Source organism: Schistocerca americana, chromosome 7, assembly GCF_021461395.2.
Source record: "Schistocerca americana isolate TAMUIC-IGC-003095 chromosome 7, iqSchAmer2.1, whole genome shotgun sequence".
Taxonomy (NCBI): Eukaryota; Metazoa; Arthropoda; class Insecta; order Orthoptera; family Acrididae; genus Schistocerca; species Schistocerca americana.
The window spans coordinates 520,300,589-520,328,545 of NC_060125.1; the positions used below are offsets into that span (position 1 = coordinate 520,300,589).

Consider the following 27,957-nt stretch of genomic DNA (forward strand, 5'->3'; position numbering starts at 1 on the left):
AGAGCGATACAGAATTTCAGTGTGGTACTTGGCTCTGAATCTGTGGAGTGCCGCTGGAGACTTTGTTGTGACGAAAAGGTTCTGTGAAAGTGAGCGCAATGGCGCTGATGTTTCTGTGGCATTTCTATAGACAGTCGATTTTGATAAATGTATAACTTCATTTGGCATTTAATTAATATGCCGCAATTCATAATTTGTGTTAGATATAAGTTTCTTTAAATGTAAAGCATGCTACAAATAATTACACTATTGATCTGGCGCTTAGGATATTTATGTTATTGTATTATGAATTTGAGTCTTGTAAATTTGGGTACTACATGATAATATATATGGCACGCCAACATATTATGAAGTGGAGGTGCGTGAGTTCACCAGCATTTCGCTCTCATTTAAGTATATGGCCGAAAGTGTCAGCCTTCAGGAATTGTGAATTGAACCATGTCATCCAGGACTGCGAGCCACAAAGGGTCTAGACTCACCACAAGATGGGGAAATTCAAAAGCGTCTATTGTCTATTGAGGCCTAAGCACTGTAGTGTGCAAGTGAGACAGACAAGAACCTACATCATAGGGAAACCCCGTAGAAACAGTTTGTGTCCAAGAAGACGTAGCAGTGTTAAATATGGCTTACCTAAGATTGGCCATCAAGGGAAACATTTATGAAAACTTTTTAATTTTGTAGTAAGTCAGGGAATGAAGCCACAGTAATTTTAATCTTCCATTTTCCATAAATTTTCATGGTGATCCTGATAAAACTTGAATACTGATCAATTCTATAATAGTTTAGGATTTACTGTTAAAGTGAAATTAACAAGTTTTGTAACAAAGAGCTGAATACTAAAATCTGAACGCTTTGGTTGATCTTAACGATCGACATTTCATATAGAAGTGCGTCATTAAAATGACAAACGCTGTAAATATCAACTCTGTAACTTTATGTGTTTAAAAGATATAGTAAATTTACATTATCAGTATTTTCAGTTAAGCATCAGATCATCATTTCCTCCTCATTGACAGCATGAACGATGACAGCATAACACTTTATTGAATCATTATGAAATAGTTTATTTGTTGTAGAGATAAGTGCACAATACTTTTGTTCTTTGTTCATTTATCAGAAAACACATTGGTGCAATGCTACTGGCCATGACATTCAAAGCTAAGAAGGAAAATATACTGGTTTTACGTAAAAGAATTTGTTTATTATGCGATCGATGCTATTGTCACTTTATTTAGAGCATGAAAGTGGTCAAGCTTTGATTATTTAAATATGTTAAGGTGCAAAATAATGTGGAATAAGCTGTAGATGGACGGCTTCATGAAAGTGAACTGCCCTAGTCAGTTGAGCGAGGATACTCGGCGCGCGGGAAACGCGGCCTGGGTCAGGCAGAGAGGGAGTGCTGATGCAGACGCGAAAGCGGACAGTTCGGCTGGAGACACCTAAGGGTACAGATTGGATTGAGATGCGAAAGCGGACAGTCGGTCTTTAGGCACCAAGAACGTGAAACGACTTTGAAAATTTCGCGTCGTGTGGTATTGTAGGACTTAGTTTGTGAGTGCTGAGCAGCTGCACACCTGGTGTGAACTCTAACATTTTGCGTAGTTAACGAGGTGGGCTTGTAGTTCACTATGAGATTGTGAATGATTGAACTGTATCAAATGGATATGAACAGTAACTCTAAATACGACCACTTTCGCAATTAGTTTGCTTTCTGAATAAACATTATTCTAACCAAATCGCAACTGTGTGGCCTACATCATTTATGAGTCGTTAATTTAGTTTCTGATATTATTATTGCTGTTATTATATGTTATATTAACTTTGTGTTTCGCAAACTTGCCATCAGCCAGACAATTTAACCAAATGGTCACAAGTGTCTAATTTAGGGAGTGTAATGCGACATGTGCAGTTCAACCCCTAGACGAGTTTGAGCCAAGACAATTCGATGAAGAGGAACTGCATGTCAGCCCTAACATCTTCGGGATGTTAGCTTGCAAGGTGTGAGCCCTGTTGGCAACTTGGAGCAATTTTCGCAATGGCTGCACTTCATCAGCAGTTAAAGTTAACCGAATTTGTGGTAATAACCGTTGTTGCCAAATGTGTAGTAGTAAAGCATTCTAAATGGTACTGGCATCAGTCATTCCACGCAACTAACTCTGAATCTGAAAGCTGCATATACAAATGAAGCTTCAGTCACCAATTATGTAGTAACACGATCATCTACATAGAAAACACATACACAGACTATTGGCTTGATAATTACACCTTACATTACACTAAACATTAACAAGCTAAAGAGAACAGAAAGCAACAAAGAAGATGAGAATTTAAAGACACATTTCGCTTGTGACATATCGATTAGTCGATTATGTCACTCTCACAGTTTTACTGATGGCGCAGTGTCTGCAGACATATACAAAACCATTTGTGCGCAACTCATTTCACGCAACGAGTGGCACAAGCCAGTGTCGTCGTGTAAACTAGGCTTTAGAAGGTTTCTACTGGCTGATGGTGACCTCTGTTAATATTGGGTGACTGCAAAATGGAGCAAATATCTTTGGAATTGAATGTGCTTATGGTCAGGGAACTAAGCACTTGACTCAGTGGTATTTGCTTTGAAGCCATACGCAACACCTGATGTAGGTCAAACTGAAAACTTCAGAGGAAATCTCAGTTCACTTGTATGTAAGTTCCTGATTCAAAGTGTAATCACTGGGTAAGACTTTAATCATCCAGCAGTCCGGTGGGATCTTATAATTTTGTTATTGGTATGCTTGGCAAAAAATGCTGTGGAATATTACTAAATACCCTCTCTGAAAACTACCTTGACCAGATAGTTTGGAGACTATCATGATGGAAATACAGTATATTAGATGTACCTGTGACAGACAGACCTTCTCTTTGAGGATGTCCACATCGAAATTGGTACCAGTGACCATGAGGCACCTAGGTCCTTAGTGGCAACAATGAATGTCAAAGTACAAAGAGCAACTTTAACAAATATTATGTTTTATGTGTTCAGAAAACTAGACAAAGAACTAGTAGTGTCATGTCTCAATGACGAACTTGGCACCCTTAGCTAGCAACAGGAGCATGTAGAGAAACTGTGGCTCAAGTTTAAAAGAATAGTTGACCGTGCACTGGACACATATGTACCCAGTAGAGCAGTTCATGATCAGAGAGGCCGTCCATGGTATACAATCTAAAGAAACTTCTAAAGAAATAGAGATTACTGTGTAGTAAGTTTAAAACTGTAGAAGTTCCATAATTGTCGAATCAAAAGGAACTTCATAGACTACTTCATAACAGGTATGCGTTTGTGACATTTGTTATGGAGGCAAATACATACACCACAACTTCTTGAAATTGTAGTACTGAAATATCAACGATTACAGTAATAATAAAAGTATTTGAAGGAACTGACAGAAACTATCACTTCAAACATCGGAAATTCTATTTTTCAGGAGTGCAAAAAAGTATTATGTTCCAAGTTGACTACTTCTATGAATTTTTATGAACTAATATTCAAAAATCGTTGATGCAACACGTAATTTCCGAGTTTTAAGTTTGAAAAGTGCTCCATATCTAGTGTTCATGGAGGAACTAGTGATCCATCACTTAAAAAGTGGCAGGAGCTCTCCACTTTGCAAAATTCGACTCTTCATGTATCTAGAATCATAACATTTGGTTGACAGGGTATCTGCAACTCACCATACTACAATCAGATAATAAACCACTTCAGTCTGAAAGGATTTATTTATTTAATTATTCATCTTCAATATTTATTCTATGGATCGTGAATACAACATCTTGTAATCATGTGAAATGTTCAATCTAACAAAAGTTTTCTTTAAAAATACATTTTTTCCTGCTTCATATCCAAAAATTTATATATTTTTTTACCATTACTACTTCATATCTAAAAATTCATCTATTGAGTAGAAGAGGTTGTCAATGAGAAATTTTTAAAATTTCTTTTTAAATGCTCGGTGGCTATCTGTGACACTCTTAATGTTGTTTTTGCAAATGACCAAAGATTTTTGTGGCAGCATAATTCACTCCTTTCTGTGTCAAAGTCAGATTTAACCCAGAATAGTGGAGACTATTCTTCTTCCAGTATTATAGCTATGCACTTCGTTATTATTTTTGAATTGGGGTGCATTACTTTTAATAAAGTTCATAAATGAATATATGTATTGCAGAGGTACTGTGAATATGCTGAGTTCTTTAAATAAATATCTGCAAGTTGATCTTTGGTGGGCTCCAGCTATTATTCTTGTTACATGCTAATGTGGAACGAATACTTTCCTCTTACTAAAGAATTACCCCCAAATACGATGCCCTATAAAAGGAGTGAATGAAAATAGGCACAGTAGGCTGAGTTACTGATTTACCATCTAAATTTGTAATAACCCTGATGGCACAAGTAGCTGAACCTAAAAATGGCTCAAATGGCTCTGAGCACTAAGGGACTTAACATCTGTGGTCATCAGTCCCCTAGAACTTAGAACTACTTAAACCTAACTAACCTAAGGACATCATACACATCCATACCCGAGGCAGGATTCGAACCTGCGACTGTAGTGGTCACGCAGTTCCAGACTGAAGCGCCTAGAACTGCACGGCCACACCAGCCGGCAGCTGAACCTAAACATTTCAGCAGATCATCAATGTGTTTCTTACAATTTAATTTCTCATCACTCAGAAATTTTGAATATTGTGCCTTAGCAACAGGTTTCTGTACAAAGCGTATATTTATCGATTGTATTACACCATTTACTGTACAAAAGTGTATATACTGTGTTTTCTCAAAATTTAGTAAGAGTCCATTTACAGAGAAGCACTTAATAGTTACCAAGCGAGGTGGCGCAGTGGTTAAACACTGGACTCGCATTCGGGAGGACGACGGTTCAGTCTCACGTCCGGCCATCCTGATTTAGGTTTTCCGTGATTTCCCTAAATCACTCTAGGCAAATGCCGGGATGGTTCCTTTGAAAGGGCACGGCCGACTTCCTTCCCCGTCCTTCCTTAATCGGGCGAGACCGATGACCTCGCTGACTGGTCTCCTTCCCCAAAACAACCCAACCCCAACTTAATAGTTTTCTGAGAGACATTATCTACAATTTCCTCAGCTAAATCTTGTTTGTTGGGTGTGATTACTATACTTGTATCATCAGCAAAAATAACTAAATTTACATCTTCATCAATATAGAGTGGCAAGTCATTACGATATACAGGGTGTTACAAAACGGTACCGCCAAATTTTAGGAAACATTCCTCACACACAAATAAAGAAAAGATGTTATGTGGACATGTGTCTGGAAACGCTTAATTTCCATGTTAGAGCTCATTTTAGTTTCGTCAGTATGTACTGTACTTCCTCGATTCACCGCCAGTTGGCCCAATTGAACGAAGGTAAAGTTGACATGCGACTCATTGCTCTACAGTACTAGCATCAAGCACATCAGTACGTAGGATCAACAGGTTAGTGTTCATCACGAACGTGGTTTTGCAGTCAGTGCAATGTTTACAAATTCGGAGTTGGCAGATGCCCATTAGATGTATGGACTAGCACGGGGAAATAGCCATGGCGTGGTACGTTTGTATCGAGACAGATTTCCAGAACGAAGGTGTCCCGACAGGAAGACGTTCGAAGCAATTGATCGACGTCTTAGGGAGCACGGAACATTCCAGCCTATGACTCGCGACTGGGGAAGACCTAGAACGACGAGGACACCTGCAATGGACGAGGCAACTCTTTGTGCAGTTGACGATAACCCTAATGTCAGCGACAGAGACGTTGTTGCTGTACAAGGTAACGTTGACCACGCCACTGTGTGGAGAGTGCTACGGGAGAACCAGTTGTTTCCATACCACGTACAGCGTGTGCAGGCACTATCAGCAGCTGATTGGCCTCCACGGGTACACTTCTGCGAATGGTTCATCCAACAATGTGTCAATCCTCATTTCAGTGCAAATTTTCTCTTTACGGATGAGGCTTCATTCCAACGTGATCAAACTGTAAATTTTCACAATCAACATGTGTGGGCTGACGAGAATCCGTACGCAATTGTGCAATCACGTCATCAACACAGATTTTCTGTGAACGTTAGGGGCAGGTATTGTTGGTGATGTCTTGATTGGGCCCCATGTTCTTCCACCTACGTTCAATGGAACACGTTATCATGATTTCATACTGGATACTCTACCTGTGCTGCTAGAACATGTGCCTTTACAAGTACGACACAACATGCACGATGGAGCTCCTGTACATTTCAGTCGAAGTGTTCGTACACTTCTCAACAACAGATTCAGTGACCGATGGATTGGTAGAGGCGGACCAATTCCATGGCCTCCACACTCTCCTGACCTCAACCTTCTTGACTTTCATTTATGGGGGCATTTGAAAGCTCTTGTCTACGTAACCCCGGTACCAAATGTAGAGACTCTTCGTGCTCGTATTGTGGACGGCTGTGATACAATACGCCATTCTCCAGGGCTGCATCAGCGCATCAGGGATTCCATGCGACGGAGGGTGGATGCATGTATCCTCGCCAACGGAGGACATTTTGAACATTTCCTGTAACAAAGTGTTTGAAGTCACGCTGGTACGTTCTGTTGCTGTGTGTTTCCATTTTATGATTAATGTGATTTGAAGAGAAGTAATAAAATGAGCTCTAACGTGGAAAGTAAGCGCTTCCGGACACATGTCCACATAACATATTTTCTTTCTTTGTGTGTGAGGAATGTTTCCTGAAAGTTTGGCCATACCTTTTTGTAACACGCTGTATTAATAATAATGATAGCTTTCGGGCGATTATAAGCCCATCTTCAGGTGAACAAGAGCGATGAGGCGCACACTGGACACCAGGCTGCAGGCTGGTGACAGATGCACGGGAAGGCGAGATACCGTATCTCGATTTTACCCTGCAGCCTGTTGCCCAGTGTGTGGCGGCTAAGCGCCTCATTTGAGGTAATTAAAGAAATGTTGTTCTCAGAATTACATTTTCACGTAATTTAAAGTAAGCATTTCGAGATTATATAAAAAATAAGTGCTTTGTTGATGTAAGCAATTACTGAAACGCGATTTTAACACGTGTGTATTGAAACAAGAAGACCGTGATTGCTTTGTAGGACTTACGGCTCTCGTGATAGTAGTTAGGTATAATAACAACTGACAGGCCGTACTATTCCATACGAATATATTTTATTGTCCTACAAGGTACAAACCATGTTGTCACAAACGTTGATCAGAGCGAGGTCCAGAGAGGCTAATTGAGCTCCACAGACTGAGGAGACTGCACATGTTCAATATTTATTGACAGTATTAGTTTCTCAAATCTTCAGTATAATATCACACTGTCAATAACAGTGACAAAAATTGTCAGTTGATAACGCAATTTTACAAGGTTAGGATGTCGAATACCCAAAAGAAAGCGTGTACTGCAGTTATATTAGCTATCGCTTGCAACCAACAGAAAACAGCGAGAATGAGGAAATGGGTCCGAGATTGGTTGAAAAAAACCAGCGACTGGTCACATGTTAATTTACTGACTGAAATCAGAATTATGGACCCAAAAGATCATAAATTATTTTACGATGAGCTCTGCTTCGTACGACAAGTAGTAGTCTTGATACGAGATAAAATAGAGAAGCAAAATACGTCAATGAGAGAGGCAATCGCATTCGACAAGAAATTGCGCGATAGACAGGTTACTCTAATGCTCTAGTTTAGTTCTGTAATATAAGAAAGTACAATTAGTAAAATTCTATGGAAACCTGTGAAGTAATTATATGTGCCTGGTACAGACCTGTGGAGACAATTAACGTAAAACTTTTTTTATGGTTTGTGATCATTTGGTGAAACAGACATTATTTCGCAGACCTGTTACTAGTCACTGCAGATATATGACGTATTTTACGAAATGGGAGCGTTTTTCAAATCTGCTATGTACCACAACGATCTGTACTATATTTTCAAATTAATGAAGCAAGCACTGAAATACAGAATCCTCTGTTAACAGTACTAAAGTGGCACATCCAATGTTTTCCTTGCATTCGCCTATTAAAATTCTTTTGTATTAAAAAACTTCTTAAAATTGAATTTGAGGTATGATACACACAACGGTGAATTGAAAAAAAAATAATAATAATAAACAGTGCTCACTACGCCGCGTGGCAGGTTTCTGAAGCTCTTTCAACATATCAATGGAATTGTTAAATCGTCAAGATTTGACCTCACACGTAAAGTATGGATTGACAATAATTAGAATATTTTGAGGTCCATCAATGCTGTTTATCATTATTTATACTATTGACAATTCATCCATAAGCGACCTCAGATGGTCAATATATTGATAGTTTGACAATACTATTGAATATGTGGGGCCCCGTATATATATCTGTGTACTGTCTGTAATTATCGTTATCACCATCTTTCGCGGCGCATGAGATGTTACTTGCTGGATGTCAGCTGTATTTTATTGATCCAAGAAGTCACAATATGGTACAATTTGTACATATAATGTAGGGCAGTTGGATGTTGTGCGCTAATTTGGGGGCGTGTATGTAACTTGTCAGTCCATAAGCACGTTTAGTAAAGGATGTATTGATACTGAATGATTGTATGGTACACTGAAAGTAGTGTCGATTTTCCAGTGGATATCTCACGCAGGTACGGGCCTTAAGTTTCGTACTTATCTTTTAAAAACCATAGTGAATAACGATATGAAGATTTATTTGTGTTAATAAGCAGGCATATTTTGTATGACATAGAGTTTTGTGCCTCTCTCCTGTTTATAGTGCGCCGGGATCGCTTTGGGCAGACGAGAATATCTGCGCCGCGCCTTGAACTGTGTTGTCAAAAAAGTATTTTTTGAAGTGCCTGTACATGTTAGAAATGTAGATCTCTTGCACAGATATGCTTATTTATAAACATTGGTGCTTGTAACATGTAATGTATTCAGTTTTTCGTATTGCAGCACAAAGTAGACTATTTTGTAAATGCAGTGAAAATATTGCTGAATACCATCTTTAATAGTTTTAACATACCGTTTTTTAATTTATTGGCTTTCGGTACACGCTCATACAGGCATCTCAACACTGGAAATACGATTTACATTTTGTTTTGACAATGCATAGTGTCATCTCGCTACTTGAATTGTTATCTCACTTGCAATGTAGTGTTCTTGTTCATTGAGGTTATGTCTACTATATCATTGTGAACTCCCGTCATTTCCAGACGTAGCACATAGCACACTGTGGTGTATCTTACATTCGTAAAATCTCGGTGCCCCATTTATTGTGTTAATTAGTAAAATGTTTCATGTGCGGTTTAAGTTAATGGCTTTAGCACGCAGTTTATTGTTTAAACGGGTGCAGACGTGTTGCTTCTTGGTTCCAGTTTCAGGGTTCCCATCAATGCGTGGCTTTTTTGTTAATCTGATGGACATTATTTGAATTAACCCATTTTAATGAAAAAATTGAATGTAAATTAATCTTAGTCAGCACTGAAACATATTGTTATTAGTTTGTAACAAATGTTTTGTCTCTTCTGCTCTATTATTGAGCCTTCCACAATTTGCAGACCTATTGTCTCCACTCTGTACAAACAGTCATTCTACCAACGTATCTATCTTGCTGTGATAGACGCGTTTCCTTAGCTACAGGTTTTCACCATTATTTACTTCTGAATATTTACAGTTTTCGCCTAACATTGAGAATCTGTGATTCTGTCGCCTCATTGTGCTGTGCGTCTTTTTTAAACTGTTTTCTACGTGAAGTTCAAGAATGGACTTACTTGCAGCAGGTTTCTGAACAATAAATACTTTGTGTATATGTGTGGTATTGCCCCAGAATATTATTCCATATGACATCAGTTAATGAAAGTACACAGAGTAACTTAATTATCTAAAGCTTTTTTAGACAAAAATAAGAAATTACACTTCAGTGAATGTTGCTAAACTCAAGTGAATGGGAAGATCTAGTATTTTATGTGATTTCCAGTGAGGATGGTGAGAGCTTCAGTGATGGAAAAACTCAGGACTTGATTGAGGATTTCAAAGCCCATAGAACCAAATACGTAAGCTGTGAAAGTACTCTCTACTAGGCGTATACTTAAAGGAAATAATTGGAGGCGTAAGAGGTAACAACTCCCCTAATAGTTGAGGCACTAAATTGTTGATAGGCACATAAACAAGACTGGCTTGTTTATATCTGTTTTCTACTTAGTACCTAAGATATTCATTGAGATGTTATCTTTATTCCTTATGATATTTACGTTGCGATCAGATCGTTCCATTACTGCACTTGAAGGAAATGTGATTGGGCAGTAACTAATATTTCTCCGAGACCTCACAGGCAACGATTGTTGTATTTAGAGATGCGACAATTATGGGTAATAGTTGTGAACTGCAGAACGACTTACAGAGTCATTGGTTGTCAGTGAAAGCAAATACACACTAAGATAAAAAAAAATGACACACTATGAAGAGGTTACACACAGGTTTGTTACAAACTGATATTCATAGAGGCATTGACGGAAAATGCGAAGTTATACACTTTCAGCATGCAGCTGACAAGGGTAGTAAAGAGGAGACATGCCAATTCCATAGTATACAATCTTTGCGATTTTCATTCTGTGTTCTATGCAAAGTAACTAGGCCTCGCAGACAGTCACCTGAACAATATATGCAGATGTCAACATTTGAGAGAGGACATGTAGTAGGGGACAAAGAAACAAGTTACTGGTATTTGATTAGGAGTGATGCTACTGTTCAATGATGTTGGCAGGAATGCATGAACCATGGCTGAAAACAGACTCAAGAAGGATACGGTTGACCCAGAGAGATGACAGAAATTGACATCTGAGCGATCGTGAGAGAGGTACTCGGAGTCCCGAAATCATGAATCTGATGGCCAGCTTGTGCTTCAAAGATCATGAGGACCATTGGTAGGCGGCTCACAGAGTGGTACCAGAGCTCACTACTGTTGACTTCTGTACACCAACAAGCCAACAGTGGTGCCGGGCACATTTGACTAGGACTCTCATGGACTTGAGTAGAATTGTCTTTAGTGATGAGTCCCATTTCAAATTGAGTCCTGATGACCATCGAAGATGTGTCTTCAGGCAAGTGGTGGAATACCAACCTGACTGTTGACCACCACAAGGTCTGACAACCAGGAGTGATGGTCTGATGTGCAATTTCATTTCATAGCATGATCACTTTGGTTGTCATTGCACCCTTACAGTATAGCAGTACATCAAAGATATTCTGTGCCCTATTTTGTTGGCCTTCATGGCAAGCCATCATGACCGTACATTTCAGCAAGGTAATGCCCACCCACACACGGTGAGAGTTTCTACTGCTTGTCTTTGTGCTTGGTAGACCCTGCCATGGCCAGCAAGGTTGCCAGATCTGTCCCCAGTTGAGAATATTTGGAACATTATGGGCATGGCTCTCCAACCAGCTCAGGATTCTGAAGATCTAACACTTCAGTGAGAATTTTGCACCACATTCCTCAGGATGACATCCAACAACTGTATCAATGCAAACCAAGCCAGGTAACTGCTTGCATAAGGGCCAAACATGGACCAATGTGTTATTGACTTGCACAATTTATGAAGTTATTTCTCTTGAGTAAATCATCCGATTTTTCTGAAATTTTAATCATTTGTTTGCTTGTACATGTCTGTCACATCCATCAATTTCCTCCCCATTGGGATAATTCCTTCGTGGTACATATTTTTTTTTTTTTTTCCTTAAGAGTGTATAATGTAATTTATGATGGCTGACAACTTTAAGTCATTATAAATGGTCTTGATGAACAGATATTAGATATTACTGTCCACAGAAACTTGGTAGAATCACCAAGTATCACTAGTTGTGTGGAAAGCTAAGATCCATTGTACAAATGTTCAGAAAATGTAAATCTTTTTTTGAAGGATTGTTTACAAAAATCTTGGGTATTGTCACTTGGGGACAGAAATGTTAATGGAAAGAATAGAGAAGGTTCAAGGAAGAGTGTCATATCCAGCAATTGATTTGTTTTTTTAAAAAATAAGAATGTCATAAATTCATTTCACATCACACTCTTCCATGATTGGTAATATTATTTTTGAATGTCTCTTACTGTTGTAGCCACTGGTTTACAACCATGGTTATTAGCCCTAGAGGTTTTTCTCAGCTGCCTCTAAGCTCGGAAACAGACACTGACCAAAGGCCACTCAAACTGGCGACAGCCTCCTTTGGATTTTGATTTCTGTGTTGGTCTGTGCATGGTATTTTATTTCCCATCTACCCTGCAGAACTGCAGGGCCTTCCCTACCCGCCAACTAAGGATCCATTTGGTAGGGCACAGAAACCGACTGGGCTTATTACTTCATTACATTAGAGTTTTCACCAAAGACAGTCTTAAGGTCAGGTTAATGCAGTCTCATTTTCTCACTAGCTATAAGGTTCTGTATCAGTTTTTATATGTGAAGATTAAATAGATGAAGTACCTGTTGACAGAACTTAAAATGCCGAGTCTTTTGTTCCTGGAATAGTTGGTATTGTCTACATATTGCAACATTTGTGGTAAGAGCCTGTCATGTAAGAACTTATGAACTGCTGCCAACCTGTTCTGAAGATTGTGTAGGCAGATGCAGCAGACATCCCATGAACAAGCTGTGCATTTTATCAGTAGAGAAACTTATTGATTTTCTTCGCATGTCTGATTTTTGTGAAATAATGAAAGCCATTTGTCTGTGGAGGAGAATTGCCAAATACAGTTACCTGAGGTCCAATTCCTACTCACATGTATTAAAATATTTCAGGCTTTCATGCAGTGCTCAGTGGGGAAACCCATAATTTCATGTTCATAGCTTCAGTGAAGGCACAGCTCACGTCCTTGTTTGCTACTGACTGAAGTAAAATTCCGTTTTTGCCTGTTACTGCATGTTGTTGTGTTGTTGTTGTGGTCTTCAGTCCTGAGACTGGTTTGATGCAGCTCTCCATGCTACCCTATCCGGTGCAAGCTTCATCATCTCCCAGTACTTACTGCAACCTACATCCTTCTGAATCTGCTTAATGTATTCATCTCTTGGTCTCCCTCTATGATTTTTTACCCTCCACACTGTCCTCCAACGCCAAATTTGTGATCCCTTGATGCCTTAGAACATGTCCAACCAACCGGTCCCTTCTTCTTGTCAAGTTGTGGCACAAACTCCTCTTCTCCCCAATTCTGTTCAGTACCTCCTCATTAGTTATGTGATCTGCCCATCTAATCTTCAGTATTCTTCTGTAGCACTACATTTCGAAAGCTTGTATTCTCCTTTTGTCCAAACTATTTATCGTCCATGTTTCACTTCCATACATGGCTACATTCCATACAAATACTTTCAAAAACGACTTCCTGACACTTAAATCTATACTTCATGTTAAAAAATTTCTCTTCTTCAGAAACGCTTTCCTTGCCATTGCCAGTCTACATTTTATGTCCTCCCTACTACGACCATAGTCAGTTATTTTGCTCCCCAAATAGCAAAACTCATTTACTACTTTAAGTGTCTCATTTCCTAATCTAATTCCCTCAGCATCACCTGACTTAATTTGACTACATTCCATTATCCACGTTTTGCTTTTGTTGCTGTTCATCTTATATCCTCTTTCAAGACTCTGTCCTTTCCATTCAACTGCTCTTCCAAGTACTTTGCTGTCTCTGACAGAATTACAATGTCATCGGCAAACCTCAAAGTTTTTATTTCTTCTCCATGGATTTTAATACCTACTCCTAATTTTTCTTTTGTTTCCTTTACTGCTTGCTCAATATACAGATTGAATAACATCGGGGAGAGGCTACAGCCCTGTCTCACTCCCTTCCCAACCACTGCTTCCCTTTCATGCCCCTCGACTCTTATAACTGCCATTTGCTTTCTGTACAAATTGTAAATAGCCTTTTGCTCCCTGTATTTTACCCCTGCCACCTTTAGAATTTGAAAGAGCGTATTCCAGTTAACATTGTCAAAAGCTTTCTCTAAGTCTACAAATGCTAGAAATGTAGGTTTGCCTTTCCTTAATCTTTCTTCTAAGATAAGTCGTAGGGTCAGTATTGTCTCACATGTTCCAACTTTCCTACGGAATCCAAATTGATCTTCCCCGAGGTTGGCTTCTACAAGTTTTTCCATTCATCTGTAAAGAATTCATGTTAGTATTTTTCAGCTGTGACTTATTAAACTGATAGTTCGGTAATTTTCACATCTGTCAACACCTGCTTTCTTTGGGATTGGAATTACTATATTCTTCTTGAGGTCTGAGGGTATTTCGCCTGTCTCATACATCTTGCTCACCAGATGGTAGAGTTTTGTCAGGACTGGCTCTCCCAAGGCCGTCAGTAGTTCTAATGGAGTATTGTCTGCTCCTGGGGCCTTGTTTCGACTCAGGTCTTTCAGTGCTCTGTCAAATTCTTCACGCAGTATCGTATCTCCCATTTCATCTTCATCTACATTCTCTTCCATTTCCATACTATTGTCCTCAAGTACATCTCCCTTGTATAGACCCTCTATATACTCCTTCCACCTTTCTGTTTTCCCTTCTTTGCTTAGAACTGGGTTTCCATCTGAGCTCTTGATATTCATACAAGTGGTTCTCTTCTCCCCAAAGGTCTCTTTAATTTTTCTGTAGGCAGTATCTATCTTAACCCTAGTGAGATAAGCCTCTACATCCTTACATTTGTCCTGTAGCCATCCCTGCTTAGCCATTTTGCACTTCCTGTTGATCACATTTTTGAGACGTTTGTATTCCTTTTTGCCTGCTTCATTTACTGCATTTTTATATTTTCTCCTTTCATCAATTAAATTCAATATTTCTTCTGTTACCCAAGGATTTCTACTAGCCCTCATCTTTTTACCTACTTGATCTTTTGCTGCCTTCACTATTTCATCCCTCAGAGCTACCCATTCTTCTTCTACTGTATTTCTTTCCCCCATTCCTGTCAATTGTTTCCTTATGCTCACTCTGAAACTCTGTACAACCTCTGATCTAGTCAGTTTATCCAGGTCCCATCTCGTTAAATTCCCACCTTTTTGCAGTTTCTTCAGTTTTAATCTATAGTTCGTAACCAATAGATTGTAGTCAGAGTCCACATCCGCCCCTGGAAATGTCTTGCAGTTTAAAACCTGGTTCCTAAATCTCTGTCTTACCATTATATAATCTATCTGATACCTTCTAGTATCTCCAGGGTTCTTCCACGTATACAACCTTCTTTCATGATTCTTGAACCAAGTGTTAGCTATGATTAATTTATGCTCTGTGCAAAATTCTGCCAGACGGCTTCCTCTTTCATTTCTTCCCACCAATCCATATTCACCTACTATGCTTCCTTCTCTCCCTTTTCCTACTCCCGAATTCCAGTCACCCATGACTATTAAATTTTCATCTCCCTTCACTACCTGAATAATTTTTTATCTTATCATACATTTCATCAATTTCTTCATCGTCTGCAGAGCTAGTTCGCATATAAACTTGTACTACTATAGTAGGTGTGGGCTTCGTGTCTATCTTGGCCACAATAATGCGTTCTCTATGCTGTTTGTAGTAGCTTACCCGCACTCCTATTTTTTTTATTCATTATTAAACCTACTCCTGCATTACCCCTGTTTGATTTTGTATTTATAACCCTGTATTCACCTTACCAGAAGTCTTGTTCCTCCTGCCACCGAACTTCACTAATTCCCACTATATCTATCTTTAAACTATCCATTTCCCTTTTTAAATTTTCTAACCTACCTGCCCGATTAAGGGATCTGACATTCCACGCTCCGATCTGTAGGATGCCAGTTTTCTTTCTCCTGATAACATCGTCCTCTTGAGTAGTCCCCGCCTGGAGATCTGAATGGGGGACTATTTTACCTCCGGAATATAGAGATATGAAGTAATGTTTTCTTTTCAAAACTTGAGTGTAACTGGCCATTGTTCAAGGATGTGGAACTGAATGGTGTCTGTATTCCGATTTTGAAAAAAATAAAAATGTACTAGTGCGCCATGGGGTGGTAGCAGTAGTGGACAACAACAATAGACAACAGAAAATGTCTGGGGCAGTAGTTTAGCACTCACTTCCAAGAAACTCTAAACCCTGCCCAATTCTCCTTGCAGTATCACTCAGGCCCTAAATTCCTCAACACATTGCCTCTTCAATGCTACGACTTTCTTAAGTCAGACCTTGAAATATCATACTGTCTCATTGGTATCCTCCTCGCATCATCCACTATCCAACTGTGACCATCTATTGGCCTCCTGATTTCTCTAACGTCCTAGTCAAATTTTATGGCATTCCAAAGCCATTATTCCTATCCAAAGTCCCGCTGTAAATTTGCTCCATGTAGCCACCCACTACCACGTACTCCAGCCTCACTGCTGGTAAATCTGGTAATATCAAAGGTAGAACAACTTGCCAAACCGTGCATGTTGTTTGTCAGCTTGCCCATAGCCACTGCACAGTATTTTTATACAAACAAGCACCACTAAACTTGCTGAGCACATGAATGGGCATAGAGGAACTGTACGCCTAGCGGACACCCAGCACCATGTTGCTGGAAGTGCCTTTCAGCATAACACAAAGGACTTGGGTGCCTTCTACACCACATGGTGTGATTCTTTCACCCAATACTAGTGTCCCTGAAATCCAGAGAGGGGAACTTGCCCTCCAATGCATTCTTGCATCCCAACTCCTTCTTGGACTTAACTTTTGTTAATATATTACCGCTGCCCTTTTTTCACCTTTTTGTTAATAAATTTTTATTTATTTTGTCTCATTTCTTTTATTGCTTTCACTTATTATCTTCCTTCTCCTCACTCCTCTCATTCTCATTATTGTTATTACTATAGCTTTTTCTTCTAGTGTGTAATTGCCCTATTCATTTGTTTTCCTCAAATCCATCTTTGCATGCTAGTCTCACTGATTGAAGCTGGCACAGTGTGTACCAATGTACTGTCTTTGTTCACCTCCTCTCTCTTAGACCTCTAACTTCAGCTTACTCTCCTCATCTGTGCAACAGGTGGGTCTGTCTCTTCTTGAGGTCTCAGTGATCTGCTCATCCTTTTTAACCTTACCTAACCAATTCCTCTCTCCTCCCTTGTGAAGGAACTAATAGTTTTGAAAGCTGTTGTGGGAATTTTTATTCTGTGTGGTGTCCGCTCTAAAACTTACTGTAGATGACTCTTCTAACAGTTAGGCGTAATGGCAACATTCATACGATAAATTTAGCCCCTTATGAAGTTTGTTGTCTACAATAAATAACATTTCAAAAATAGTGGTAACATTCATAAATGTAATACGGGAAGAAGAAATAACATACTGTATCCATAACCAGCTTTAGTGTGATGCTGAAAGAAATGAGATATACAGCTGGTGTCAGTTAGCTATATATAGCCTAATATTTGCTGTTGGTAATGTTGCAGCTTCTTGAGTGTCATAATATGCTGAGAGAGGACGACAATTGAAATTCTCTACATTACTATCACTTTTAAACAGTAACTGGCATCCAGGTTTTCCTATCTGTGAAACTGGTCTATGCTGATTGAAAAATTTACCAATAAGTCAATGGTTTAACAACATACTTAGCAGTCATTCACCTCTCTTCTTTTATTAGACGAATGTATGTATACTTGTAGGTGTGTTGATATGTTGTATATTTTATACCCTTCCTGAAAGGTTATTAAGGTTCCAGATACCAAATTCTTGCAATACTGACTGATGTGACAAGCATTTGTGTTCTGTACAAGTTTTTGCGATCTAGTCTTGTTTAAAGTATTCATTCCCTATAATTCCAATGTAAGAGTTTGCTCACTCCTTCCACCCCTTTATCCAGTCAAGAATTTGTATTGTGCTAGACTTTAAACCAAAGATTCAATTTTTAGAATCCAGCTGAGCTGAAATTGAAGTATTGATAGTTACTGTTTATGTTAAGTTGTGCATCTTAATCCAATACATACATATTTTATACTTATTTTTTATGCTTCTATTTTTTCCATCTATTTATCAAAAGATTATTAAAAATAACCACTCACCACATTCTGGATTGGACAGTCATGTAAACAAGATTTAGAGAGATGGGGGAGAGGGTAAGTGAGGGAGGGGCCTTTCTGTTACTCATTGTTTTGCTTGTTTTCTAGCCAGATCTTGTCAGTATTGTATTAATACCATGGAAGTTAGAAATTTCCAAATATTGCTTAGAGTGCAATGACGGTGGTCTGCTGTTTTCAAGCATATAGTGAATTACTGCTATTTCTGAATAGTTGAAGTTCCTTTGACTGAAAGCTGCTACTATGCTACTAGCAGTAGTGTTAGATTAACTCCCCTGAATAAGGTACCTGAGCTGTGCAAAGTATTTACGGTACCCCATTCCTCTCATTACACGCTGCTTCTCTGATAGGTTTGGTTGCTCAGTTCAAGGAAAACGGTTTCTGGAGACAGCTGTGAAAACTAAAATGATCAACCTTTTATTATTTTCATAGAAGTACAAAATAAAACGCAAAACTAATGAACAACTGTATTTATTGACCACTAAACATACTAATTCTATCTTTTTTAGTAATGTGTATCTACAGTACAATTAACTGATGGATGTAGTTTGTGTGGGAACTGTCCATATAATTATGCTTTTAGGATACAATGCTAAGGGAAGCCATTTGGTATTTTCAGTTACAGGGGGAATAGGAGGTATCAGTAAAATGTCCAGAATGAGTTTTGATTGTGCAGTTGAGTTTGAGATGATCTGAAACTTCCAGGCAGGTTAAAGCCATGTGACACACCAGTCTTGAACCTGGGTGCTTTGCCTTTCATGGGCAAGTACTCTATCAACTAAGCTCTCCAGGCACAAATGCGTGTCTCCCCAATATTCTTTCTTTGGGAGTGCTAGTCTCACATCAAATGCAAGAGAACTTCTGTGAAATTTGATGTTAGGAGATGGGTACTAGCTGAAGCAAAGTTGTGAGGTTGGATTGCAAGTCATGCTTGGATAGCCCAGGTAGTAGAGAACTTTTGCATGAAAGGCAAGGATCCCAGGTTCGATTTCCGGTCCAGCAACAGTTATAATCTGCCAGGAAGTTTCAAAACAGTAAAATAGGTTTTAGGTTCCATAAGAAATGGCTGTGGATATGCTTGCCGTTAATTAATATCCATTACTTGTTGTGGCTTTCTTCAAACTGATATTGGATTTAAATGTCTGTCTGTGTGGCATGGCAGGATGCAAGTGTGGTTTATGAAGATAACACACACACACACACACACACACACACACACACGCAAATGTATGTATAAACAGAACAATATTCACTGCTAAATGATCAGTGTATTGGTGTATAATAATTGTCATGCCCAATAGTTTCGTATGTAACAGTAATGCCATGAGTGCTGAGTTATACTTGCGAACTCATGTACCCACTTTCCTTTCTACACTGGTGTACTCCACTTGAACCTGACAACAGATACAAGTGATGAGGTTTAAGTTAAATGACGAGTGGTGGAGATGACAGAGTCCGGAGACCTGTAAGCCCCACTGGCGAGTTTAAAGTGAGTATACAGAACTCATTTCTGATCTCAAGTTTTGTTGGGTGGGTTTGGAGGAAGGAGAAAAGAAGTGGGAAGCAGGTGGCAAGGTGGCTGGATGACAGCTCAGAGGAAGGCAGCAAGTGTGTGGGATAGGAATGTGGGAGGAAGAAGCAACAAGTACACATCATAGCAGTGCAACATGTGGCCACTGGAGCCAGTGAGTTCATACTGAGCACAATGACAATTTTATGGAGTGGCTTGGGAGTGGGTGACGGGACAGATAAAGAGGAAACTGATGGGTGGAGAGTGTGGGTGCAGTGGGTTAGTGGAGATTTGAGGACAGGAGGATTACTGTAATGAAGGATGTTTCACAAGGATATCTCTCATCTCCGTAGTTCAGAAAAGTTCGTGCAGATGGAAGGGTTCCAGGTGGGATGGGATGTGAAGCAGCCATTGAACTTGATACTTTTATGCTTAGTGGCACGCACCATCACTAAGAGGTAGACACTGGGAGGAAGTCATTTTGACTAGGCTGCATATTGGGCACTGCCTTTTTAGCCATCGTCATTTGACAATTGGCGCTACCCCACCACTTCGTATACATAGTGGCCAAGTTTTATCTCTCTTCCACTTCATGACGGAATGCCCATTTTTTAACCGTTCACATTCCCATTTGGGTTTGCTGTCTTGAGTTATTGGCCGTTTTAGCAAATGACACATGGGCTATCGACTGCATTTTACTTTTTATCTGCCAAAGCAATATGGCGAAGGCCATTTAATTTTTAGTTTTGGACCTCCGTTTCTGTATGGTGTCTTTTTTAGCCCTGTTTCCACAGGCCTGTTTTAGGCGTCTTCTCTTATGTCAATTGGGACTGACATATAGTCGTTTTTTAACTCCTCTTCGTGTTCTATAGTTTTGAATTGGACGCATATGACCCCAGTTGTTTTTTGCGCCCTAAAAGCAAAACAAAACCCAACAGGTGGTAGACTCAGCTCTGGACCACAGTTTGGCAGTGGCCAGTCATACTGGTGGACAGTTGGCTGATGGTCATGCCCACATAAAATGTTGTGGAGAAATTGCAGTGGAGGTGGTATGACATGGCTGCTTTCACAGGTAGCCCTGTTACTGATAGCCTGTGATAGGAGTAGGATGCGCTTGCTGAATGAATTGGGCAGGTCTGGATTTTCTACAGGGAATGACCCCTTTAGCTAGTGGTTGGGTATGGATTGGGATATGTTGTGTGTGGATTGGGATATGTTGTAGGCTGGGTAGGCAGTAGAATACAACGTAGGAGGTGTGGGAAGAACTGTAGGTAGGATGTCACTGATTTCCAGGTATGATGATAGATAATTAATCGAAGCCGTGGCGAAGATGGGAAATCTGTTTGTGGACTAGGTTTGGGGGACACTGCCTGTCTTTGAAGGTTTTTCAGAGACCATCGGCATTCTGGGCAAGAGAACACAGGTGGCCAGGCTATATAGGAGTAATTTTTTGGTGTGGAAGGGGTGACAGTTGTCACACTGCAGGTATTGTTGGATGTTTGTACATATCAAGAGTTTGGCTTATTTCAGTGGGAATACTGTAAAGAGCTACAATGTGGTGTCCAGGATTGTTGGACTTACAGGACAGTTTCAGCAGCAGTTTATGACTGTTTCCTGGTGATGCTGTAGTGTATGGGAAGGTGTCTTCACTGTGTGATTGTAGGATGATACAAGATGATCTAGACAAAATTTCTAGTTGATGTGATGAATGGCAGCTTGCTCTAAATGTAGAAAAACATAATTCAATGCAGATAAGTACAAAAAAACAGTCTAGTAATGTTCAAATATAGTGATAGCAGTTTGCTGGTCGACACAGTCCCCTCGATTAAGCATCAATATGTAATGTTGCAAAGCGATATGAAATGGGATGAGCTTGCAAGGATGGCAGTAAGGAAGGTGAGGTCAACTTTTATGTAGTGGGAAAATTTTAGGAAAGTGTGGTTTATCTATAAAGGAGACTGCATATAGAACACTAGTGTGACTCATTTTTGAGTACTGATCGAATGTTTGATATCACCACCAAATCGGATTAAAGGAAGACAGCAAAGCAATTTAGAGATGGGCTGCTAAGTTTGTTACCTCTAGTTTCGATGAACACGCGAGATGCTTGATGAACTTAAGTGAGAACCCCTTATATAAAGTCTCCTTCGAAAAAAAAAGAAAAAATTTTTTTGTATGTTCACTGTTGTGGGTAAATACATACAGCATACACAGGGCGATGTGTGAAACTGATAGCGACTACACGCTTCCGCTGTTGTAGAAATCTGCTCCAGATTTTGCAGATACCGTGTTGAGCTGAAAGTGGTAACCAAAGTACGGAGAAATATTCTTCGGGGCTCTGTTGCATAGCAATCAGATTGCTTTCAGTTCTGAGAAATGTCCAGGTACTATTGTGGATTTGAATGATCCATGAAGTGACTTCTTTTCCGAAGAAAACATTGAACTATTTCACTAGAACTGAACGCTCCCGTCGGAACTGTTCTCAAGCTGGTGTTTATTAGTAAATCACAATAGAAGTATATCGCTGGGTGTATAATAACACGTACCTTCTTGAAATGAACAATATTTTATTGTTCTATAAACTGATTTCCTTCCATATACACTTATATTTTACAATGTGAATCAAAAACTCGCAATGGCGTCGATTTTTACATCACAAGAATGGCTCCCCTCTCCTAAAATTTTTTACTCTTAAGAAGAACAAAAGCTCTATCTACTAAGAATAATTATGTGAGCACTGACCGCTACAGAGTAATAAACAATATCTTTGTCTCTCTCTCTCTCTCTCTCACTGTCACAGCAAGTTACGCTGCATGATACATCATACCCTGGAGGAAAGAAGGTGATCTTTTCATGTAAAACTCTTGAGAAAATTTAGAGACCCAGCATTTGGAGTTGACTGAAGAATGATTCTGCTGTCACCAATGTACATTTCACATACAGACTGTTAAGATAAGAGAAGTTAGGGCTCGTATGAAGGCATATGGACAGTAATTTTTTTCTCACTCTATTTGCAAGTGGAATTGGAAAGTAAATGACAAATAGTGGTATAAAGTAGCCTCACCCATGCAGCATATGGTTGTTTGCAGAACATGTATGTATATGTATTGATTTTGGGAAGTTTGTAGAAGGAGGGAGGGAGTGGGATTGTTGGGATGAGGTAGGAGATAGATTCAAGGGTAAGTGTTTGGGACAGGCTTAAGGATTTGAGTAGGACTGCAGTGTATGTTGGACACCTTGTGTGGGGCTGCAATGGCAGAGCTTGTAGGTGGGTGCCTTCTGTCTGGTAGTCACTATGATTCATGACAACAGTTATGGAGCCTTTGTCTGCAGGGCAGAGAATTAAATCAGGGTCTGTCTTGAGGTTATGGATGGCTGTTCTTGCTTCTTCTGAGAAGTTCGTATTCCGGGAAAGGAAGTTGGTGGTAAGAAATTCCTGGAAGGTGACATGGTCCTCCTCAGCTCAATGTGCCACCTTCTTGCACGTTCACCTCCAACTGTCTGATGGCTCCATCCACACCTCTCTTCATATCAGACTCGCTAATTATCAACAGTGCCTGCATTTTCATACCTGGAGGGAGGGAGGGAGGCCAAGAGTTGAATGTAGTAAGCAATTTCAGATGGATGTAGGGTGCAGTAGTTGTGCAGAGTAACCCATCAGAATGGGCATACCTGGATTGGAGCTAAAGTATTCATCAAATCGGGCAATAGTAGAACTAAAAACAGGATAGCAAGTGCATCTTGAATAGTAATGATGTAACAAATAATTGAAAGAAAGTACTGGACTATGTATATGAAAATAAAGGTGTATTTTAATCCATCTAATGCCAATCAGTTTGGCAGACTAATTGTTGAGATAATTTTTGGTGGCTGCAGGTCTTATTGCAACCAAAAATAGGTATTTTTAATATTTCAGTTTTAGTTATTTGTTTAACCTAATTGGGATGTTTATCATGCCATTTTATTCCCAAGTAGACGCTCTTTTAAATTTTTCTTCAAAAGTGGTTAGTGACTGTGGATACAGATCTTAATGGAAATAATTATTAATGTTTCTTGCCACTATGAAAGTGTTACTGTGTTCCAGCATGTGACATGTCACAAATAGAATCACCTCACCAGAGTCTATAAACATATCTATACAATGAGCCTTTTGTATAGTGAGCCTTTTTTTGAATCGCCCTTTCCTGTAGTTTGGAAATGATACTAATATTTTGTGTATTTGATACCCAAAAAGTGATTCTATAGCCGAAAATTAGATATACAAAGGAACGGTATGTAACCATAAAACACTGATTGTTTCACACTGTTATCAGGACTCTGAGGGTGTAACATATTGATGATAATCTCTATGCCAGTATATCATTTTTCCTTAGCTTTAAAGCTAAATATGACAGAGTTCATTCACTGTCATACCCAGATATCTTTGGCTTCATTGGGGACAATAAATTTCATCCTATACACTAATCAGCCAAAACATGATGACCACATGCTTGATAAGAGTGTTGGCTCACTTTTGGAACACAATACAAGTGCTATTCTGCATGGCACTTATTCAATAAGTTCTTGGTAATTTCTGGAGGTACATGGATGGTAGCAAAAGTGTGCAAATGTCACGCAATTCCTGTAAATTACAGACCAGTGATTAGTGGCCACAGAGCTGGCACCTGATAGTACCCTGATGGGTTCTATTGAGTTCAGATCTGGTGGATTTGATGGCCAAGATATTGAGGTTCACTGTCATGCTTCTCCTTCAGGGAAGACATTGGGCATGAAGGAATGTGTGTGTTCCACAGTAAAAATATGCTGTCTACAACTGTGACAGAGTCTTCAATTACTACCGTAGGTACCATGGAAGCCCAGGTGAATATCCCCCATAGCATAATACTGCCCCCACTGGCCTGCATTCAAAGTGCAGTTCCTGTTCCAAGTAACCATTCACCTGGCTGACAGCATATCTGGGCAAGACCACTGACTTGTTATAACAAGAAACATGATATATCCGATCAGGTGATCAATTTTCATTGATCTGTGGTCAAATATTGATCATTCTTTGCTCACTGTAATTGTAACTGATGGTGTCTTTGGGTCAACATGAGAACAAGTGGGAGTCATGTGCTAGAGTCCCATGTTCAGCAATGTGCACTGAATGGTATGTTGCAAAACACTTGTACCTGCACCAGCATTGTACTCTGTCAATAGATCTGCCACATATTGCCATCTGTCCTACTTTACAGATGGGAGCAAGCATTTGATCTCCAGATTAGTGATTAGGTGTGGATGTCCAACAACTTGTGGCCTACACATAGTTTTACTGTCCTTCAATATTTTTCTGTGGAGGCTCATGACAGTTACACACAAAAATGCTGCCAGTTTCTCCTGTTGAGATAATCGGTCCCAGATACCAGATCATGTGCCCTTTGTCAAAGTCTTTTACATCAGTGGATATCCCTACCTGCAGTCTTAATCATCACTATAATGATTCTCTGTTCATCTATTCTTCACTTATATACTTTCCTTACCATATCGCATCCCTACAATGCCACCAGGCAACTTTGAATTTAGCGATGGACAGTTGTCATAAAGTTTCAGCTTGCCAATGTAGATTCACGGTATAGTGATGTGCAATTGTGATTCAGTCATAGCATCAGTGGTAATCAAGAAAGAAATGGCAACAAAAATAAACATAGCAGTCTACAGGTTACGTAAAATTCCCCTTAGTTTGCACAGGTTATGTCTGAAACTGGAGATAGAAATATTTGTCATAAATCTGTTGGTGAATTGTAACTCGAGTTCAGGCAAATAGTTTACTGAGCTCTACAAAAATCAGTAGGCTATTAAGAAGAATAGCAAGAGATGTAGAAATCACTGTTACACTATTACACCAGCAAAAGTGCGAAGCTGTAGAAGGTGAAGGCAAATTGTAAAAGTGCAAATAGACTGAAGTTAGTAGAAACACACTTGGCTACCATAAGGACCATGCTTTACTGTAAGAAATAATGTAGCAGATCCTCAGTTAAAATCCTAAGAAATATTAGTAGTGTCTAATGTTGTCAGTGGCATATAAGTTAATGCCCAGATTCTCATTGGAAATTCGGGGACCAATGTAAAAGTCAGCAAAATGTAAGCTGAAATGCTGAACTTCCAAATATTCTCTGGCAAAGTGAAATTTTGTACTCAAAGGGACATACAGGTTTAAAAAAATAGTATAATGCTACAGAGTGCCTAGTATTGGGCTACCATATTTTAACAGTTTATTTTAAATACTAGATTGAGCAGATTCTGCGGCCTACTTTGAGGTTACACATTCTGGTGTTTTCCTCCAGTCTCAATGAAGGTGGTAAGGAAGTTTCAAACTATTCAATCAGACTAGTTGTCTGCTGTTTGTAGACAACCAGGCAATATTCGTTGTACATAAGCATATGTTAATATTGAATGCCATCTAGTTTGTTAAATTCAAAGTGTGTCTACATGGGCTTATGGTTTTAAACTATCTTGAAAACTGTAAGTACCATGCTCTGACTGCTGTAATATATGGCCCATAGTTCACATAGAGATTTTGTGTTTTTAGCGTGTTTCAGTATGTTTAGATTAAATCTCCCATGCTTAATCCATGCATAGAGTTATTTAATTAATTGTTGTAATTTTTGCTTAAACTGCATTTGTGTACTTTTTGTTCTTACATCCCTTCATAATTATTGTAAAAAAGCCCAAACTTCAATTATCTATTGGCAGTCCAAGTTTTTGCTGTGTATGTCAGTGCTCTTTAAAATTAGATAATTTCTATTTTTCAGGTCATTGAATCTGATGGATGATCCTCCACTTAGCATAAACGATCTTCCAAATGAAATTTTGTTGCAGATCTTTTTTTATCTTTCTGTTGAAGATATAGCACTTAATGTTCAATTTGTTTGCAGTCGTTGGTCTGAAGTGTGTTCAAATGATGTACTGTGGAAGAACAGCTGTTTAAGTGTAGAGGGAAGTGCATCCATTCAATATGTTGTGTCACTGTTAAAAAAAGTTCCAAAATTGCAGTGTTTTTGTATCTGGTTTAGATCATCAGGAGAAGTTCTTAACAGATTAGCAGAATTCTGCAAAGATTTGCGTAAATTAGACTTCTGTGTGCCTCAGCTCGAGTTACCTTATGAAGCATTCAAGAATCTTGTTTCAGAATGTCCGAAACTGGAGGAAATTACTATCCCAGGATCTGCGCTAGTAAGAGAAGAATTGGCAGAACTTGTGGGCCAATGGGAGTACCTGAATGACATTTATCTTATAGGCAGATCAGACAAACCCATTGCACTGAAGTATTTAGCAGAGGGCTGCCCAGCGTTACAGCATTTACACATGCGTTATGTTGTGTGCAGTTTTACTGAACTAGAATATTTCTTAGAGAAAAAGAAGAACAAGCTACTGAGTTTAAGCATTAGCCCACTCACTCAAGATGGCAGGTGTGTGATTCCTCTCCTTGACATTTGTAAGGACAGGCTGGAAAAACTGCAGTTAGAAGACAGCAAATATTGCTACATTGAGTCACACAATTTTGGTATCATAAAAACACTGAAAAACTTGAAGGCCCTGAGCATAAAAATTCCTCGTGGTGTAAGAACAGATGTGATGTCAGATATTTTTGAAGAAAAGGCATTGAGTCAGTTACAAGAACTTGAACTAAACAATTATGCAGAAATAAATGACACTCTGGTTAACACTATTTGTAGTAACTGCCCAAATCTCTTGAGATTGGCTCTCAGATATTCAACACGTATTAGTGATGATGCAATGAGGAATCTACACAAATGCAAGAACCTGGAAGATTTAGATTTGTATTATTGCACAGAACTTACAGATGTCGCTGTGGACTTTGTTTTAAAGTGTAGTAAATTGAAGTACCTCAATCTTGGTTTCTGCAAACTAACAGAGAAAAGCTTAACACGTCTTATAGTTCTGACTGAACTTAGAGAACTGATCCTTGATGCAATTAATGTTGCAAGTCTTCCCTTGCAAGTTTTTCCTCAACATTTGACGAACCTTAGAGAGCTTAAACTTGATTACTGTATGAACATTGATAATGAAGCACTAGCTATTCTCTGTGCTGAAATGCCTCATTTAAGAGTATCAACAAAACAAGCTGAACTGTGTCCTTGACTGCTTCATATTCTTATATCATTATTAAAAATCTTTGCTAAAAACAGTGACATTTCTTTGCTGTGAATATTGTATTTATCACTTATAATATTGTTTTCATGTCAGTTACAGATATTTTAAGTGTAATGAAATAATAAAAGTGTTTATATTATCTGTCTTTTATTTACACAATATACACATTTTAAAAATGAATCAAAAATACTTACGGACAGCTACAGTAATCAAATAAATCTTTGAATGTTG

At 39.0% G+C, this 27,957-nt stretch overlaps 1 protein-coding gene across 5 annotated transcripts; it reads left to right on the top strand.

Annotated features, from left to right (window-relative positions):
• The first annotated feature begins 8,304 nt into the window (after positions 1–8,304).
• Positions 8,305–27,825, top strand: LOC124622374 (dynein regulatory complex subunit 6-like). Of its 5 annotated transcripts, XM_047148058.1 has the most exons (3): positions 8,305–8,674; positions 10,006–10,144; positions 26,364–27,824. In XM_047148058.1, the coding sequence occupies exon 3, from the start codon at positions 26,377–26,379 to the stop codon at positions 27,712–27,714; it is 1,338 nt and encodes a 445-aa protein (XP_047004014.1). In that variant the 5' UTR covers positions 8,305–8,674; positions 10,006–10,144; positions 26,364–26,376; the 3' UTR covers positions 27,715–27,824. The 5 variants fall into 5 exon arrangements, with proteins under 5 accessions (XP_047004014.1, XP_047004011.1, XP_047004013.1 ...); XM_047148055.1 differs by lacking the exon at positions 10,006–10,144 and having other exon boundaries at positions 8,306–8,674; XM_047148057.1 differs by lacking the exons at positions 8,305–8,674; positions 10,006–10,144 and adding an exon at positions 8,930–8,953.
• Positions 27,826–27,957: the final 132 nt, after the last annotated feature.

Excerpts from the sequence above, each read along its gene's own strand:
- LOC124622374 (XM_047148055.1), top strand. The coding sequence starts at position 8,619 with ATGATTGTATGGTACACTGAAAGTAGTGTCGATTTTCCAGTGGATATC. Across the intron at positions 8,675-26,363 it reads CCAGTGGATATCTCACGCAG|GTCATTGAATCTGATGGATG; the intron begins GTACGGGCCTTA and ends TCTATTTTTCAG.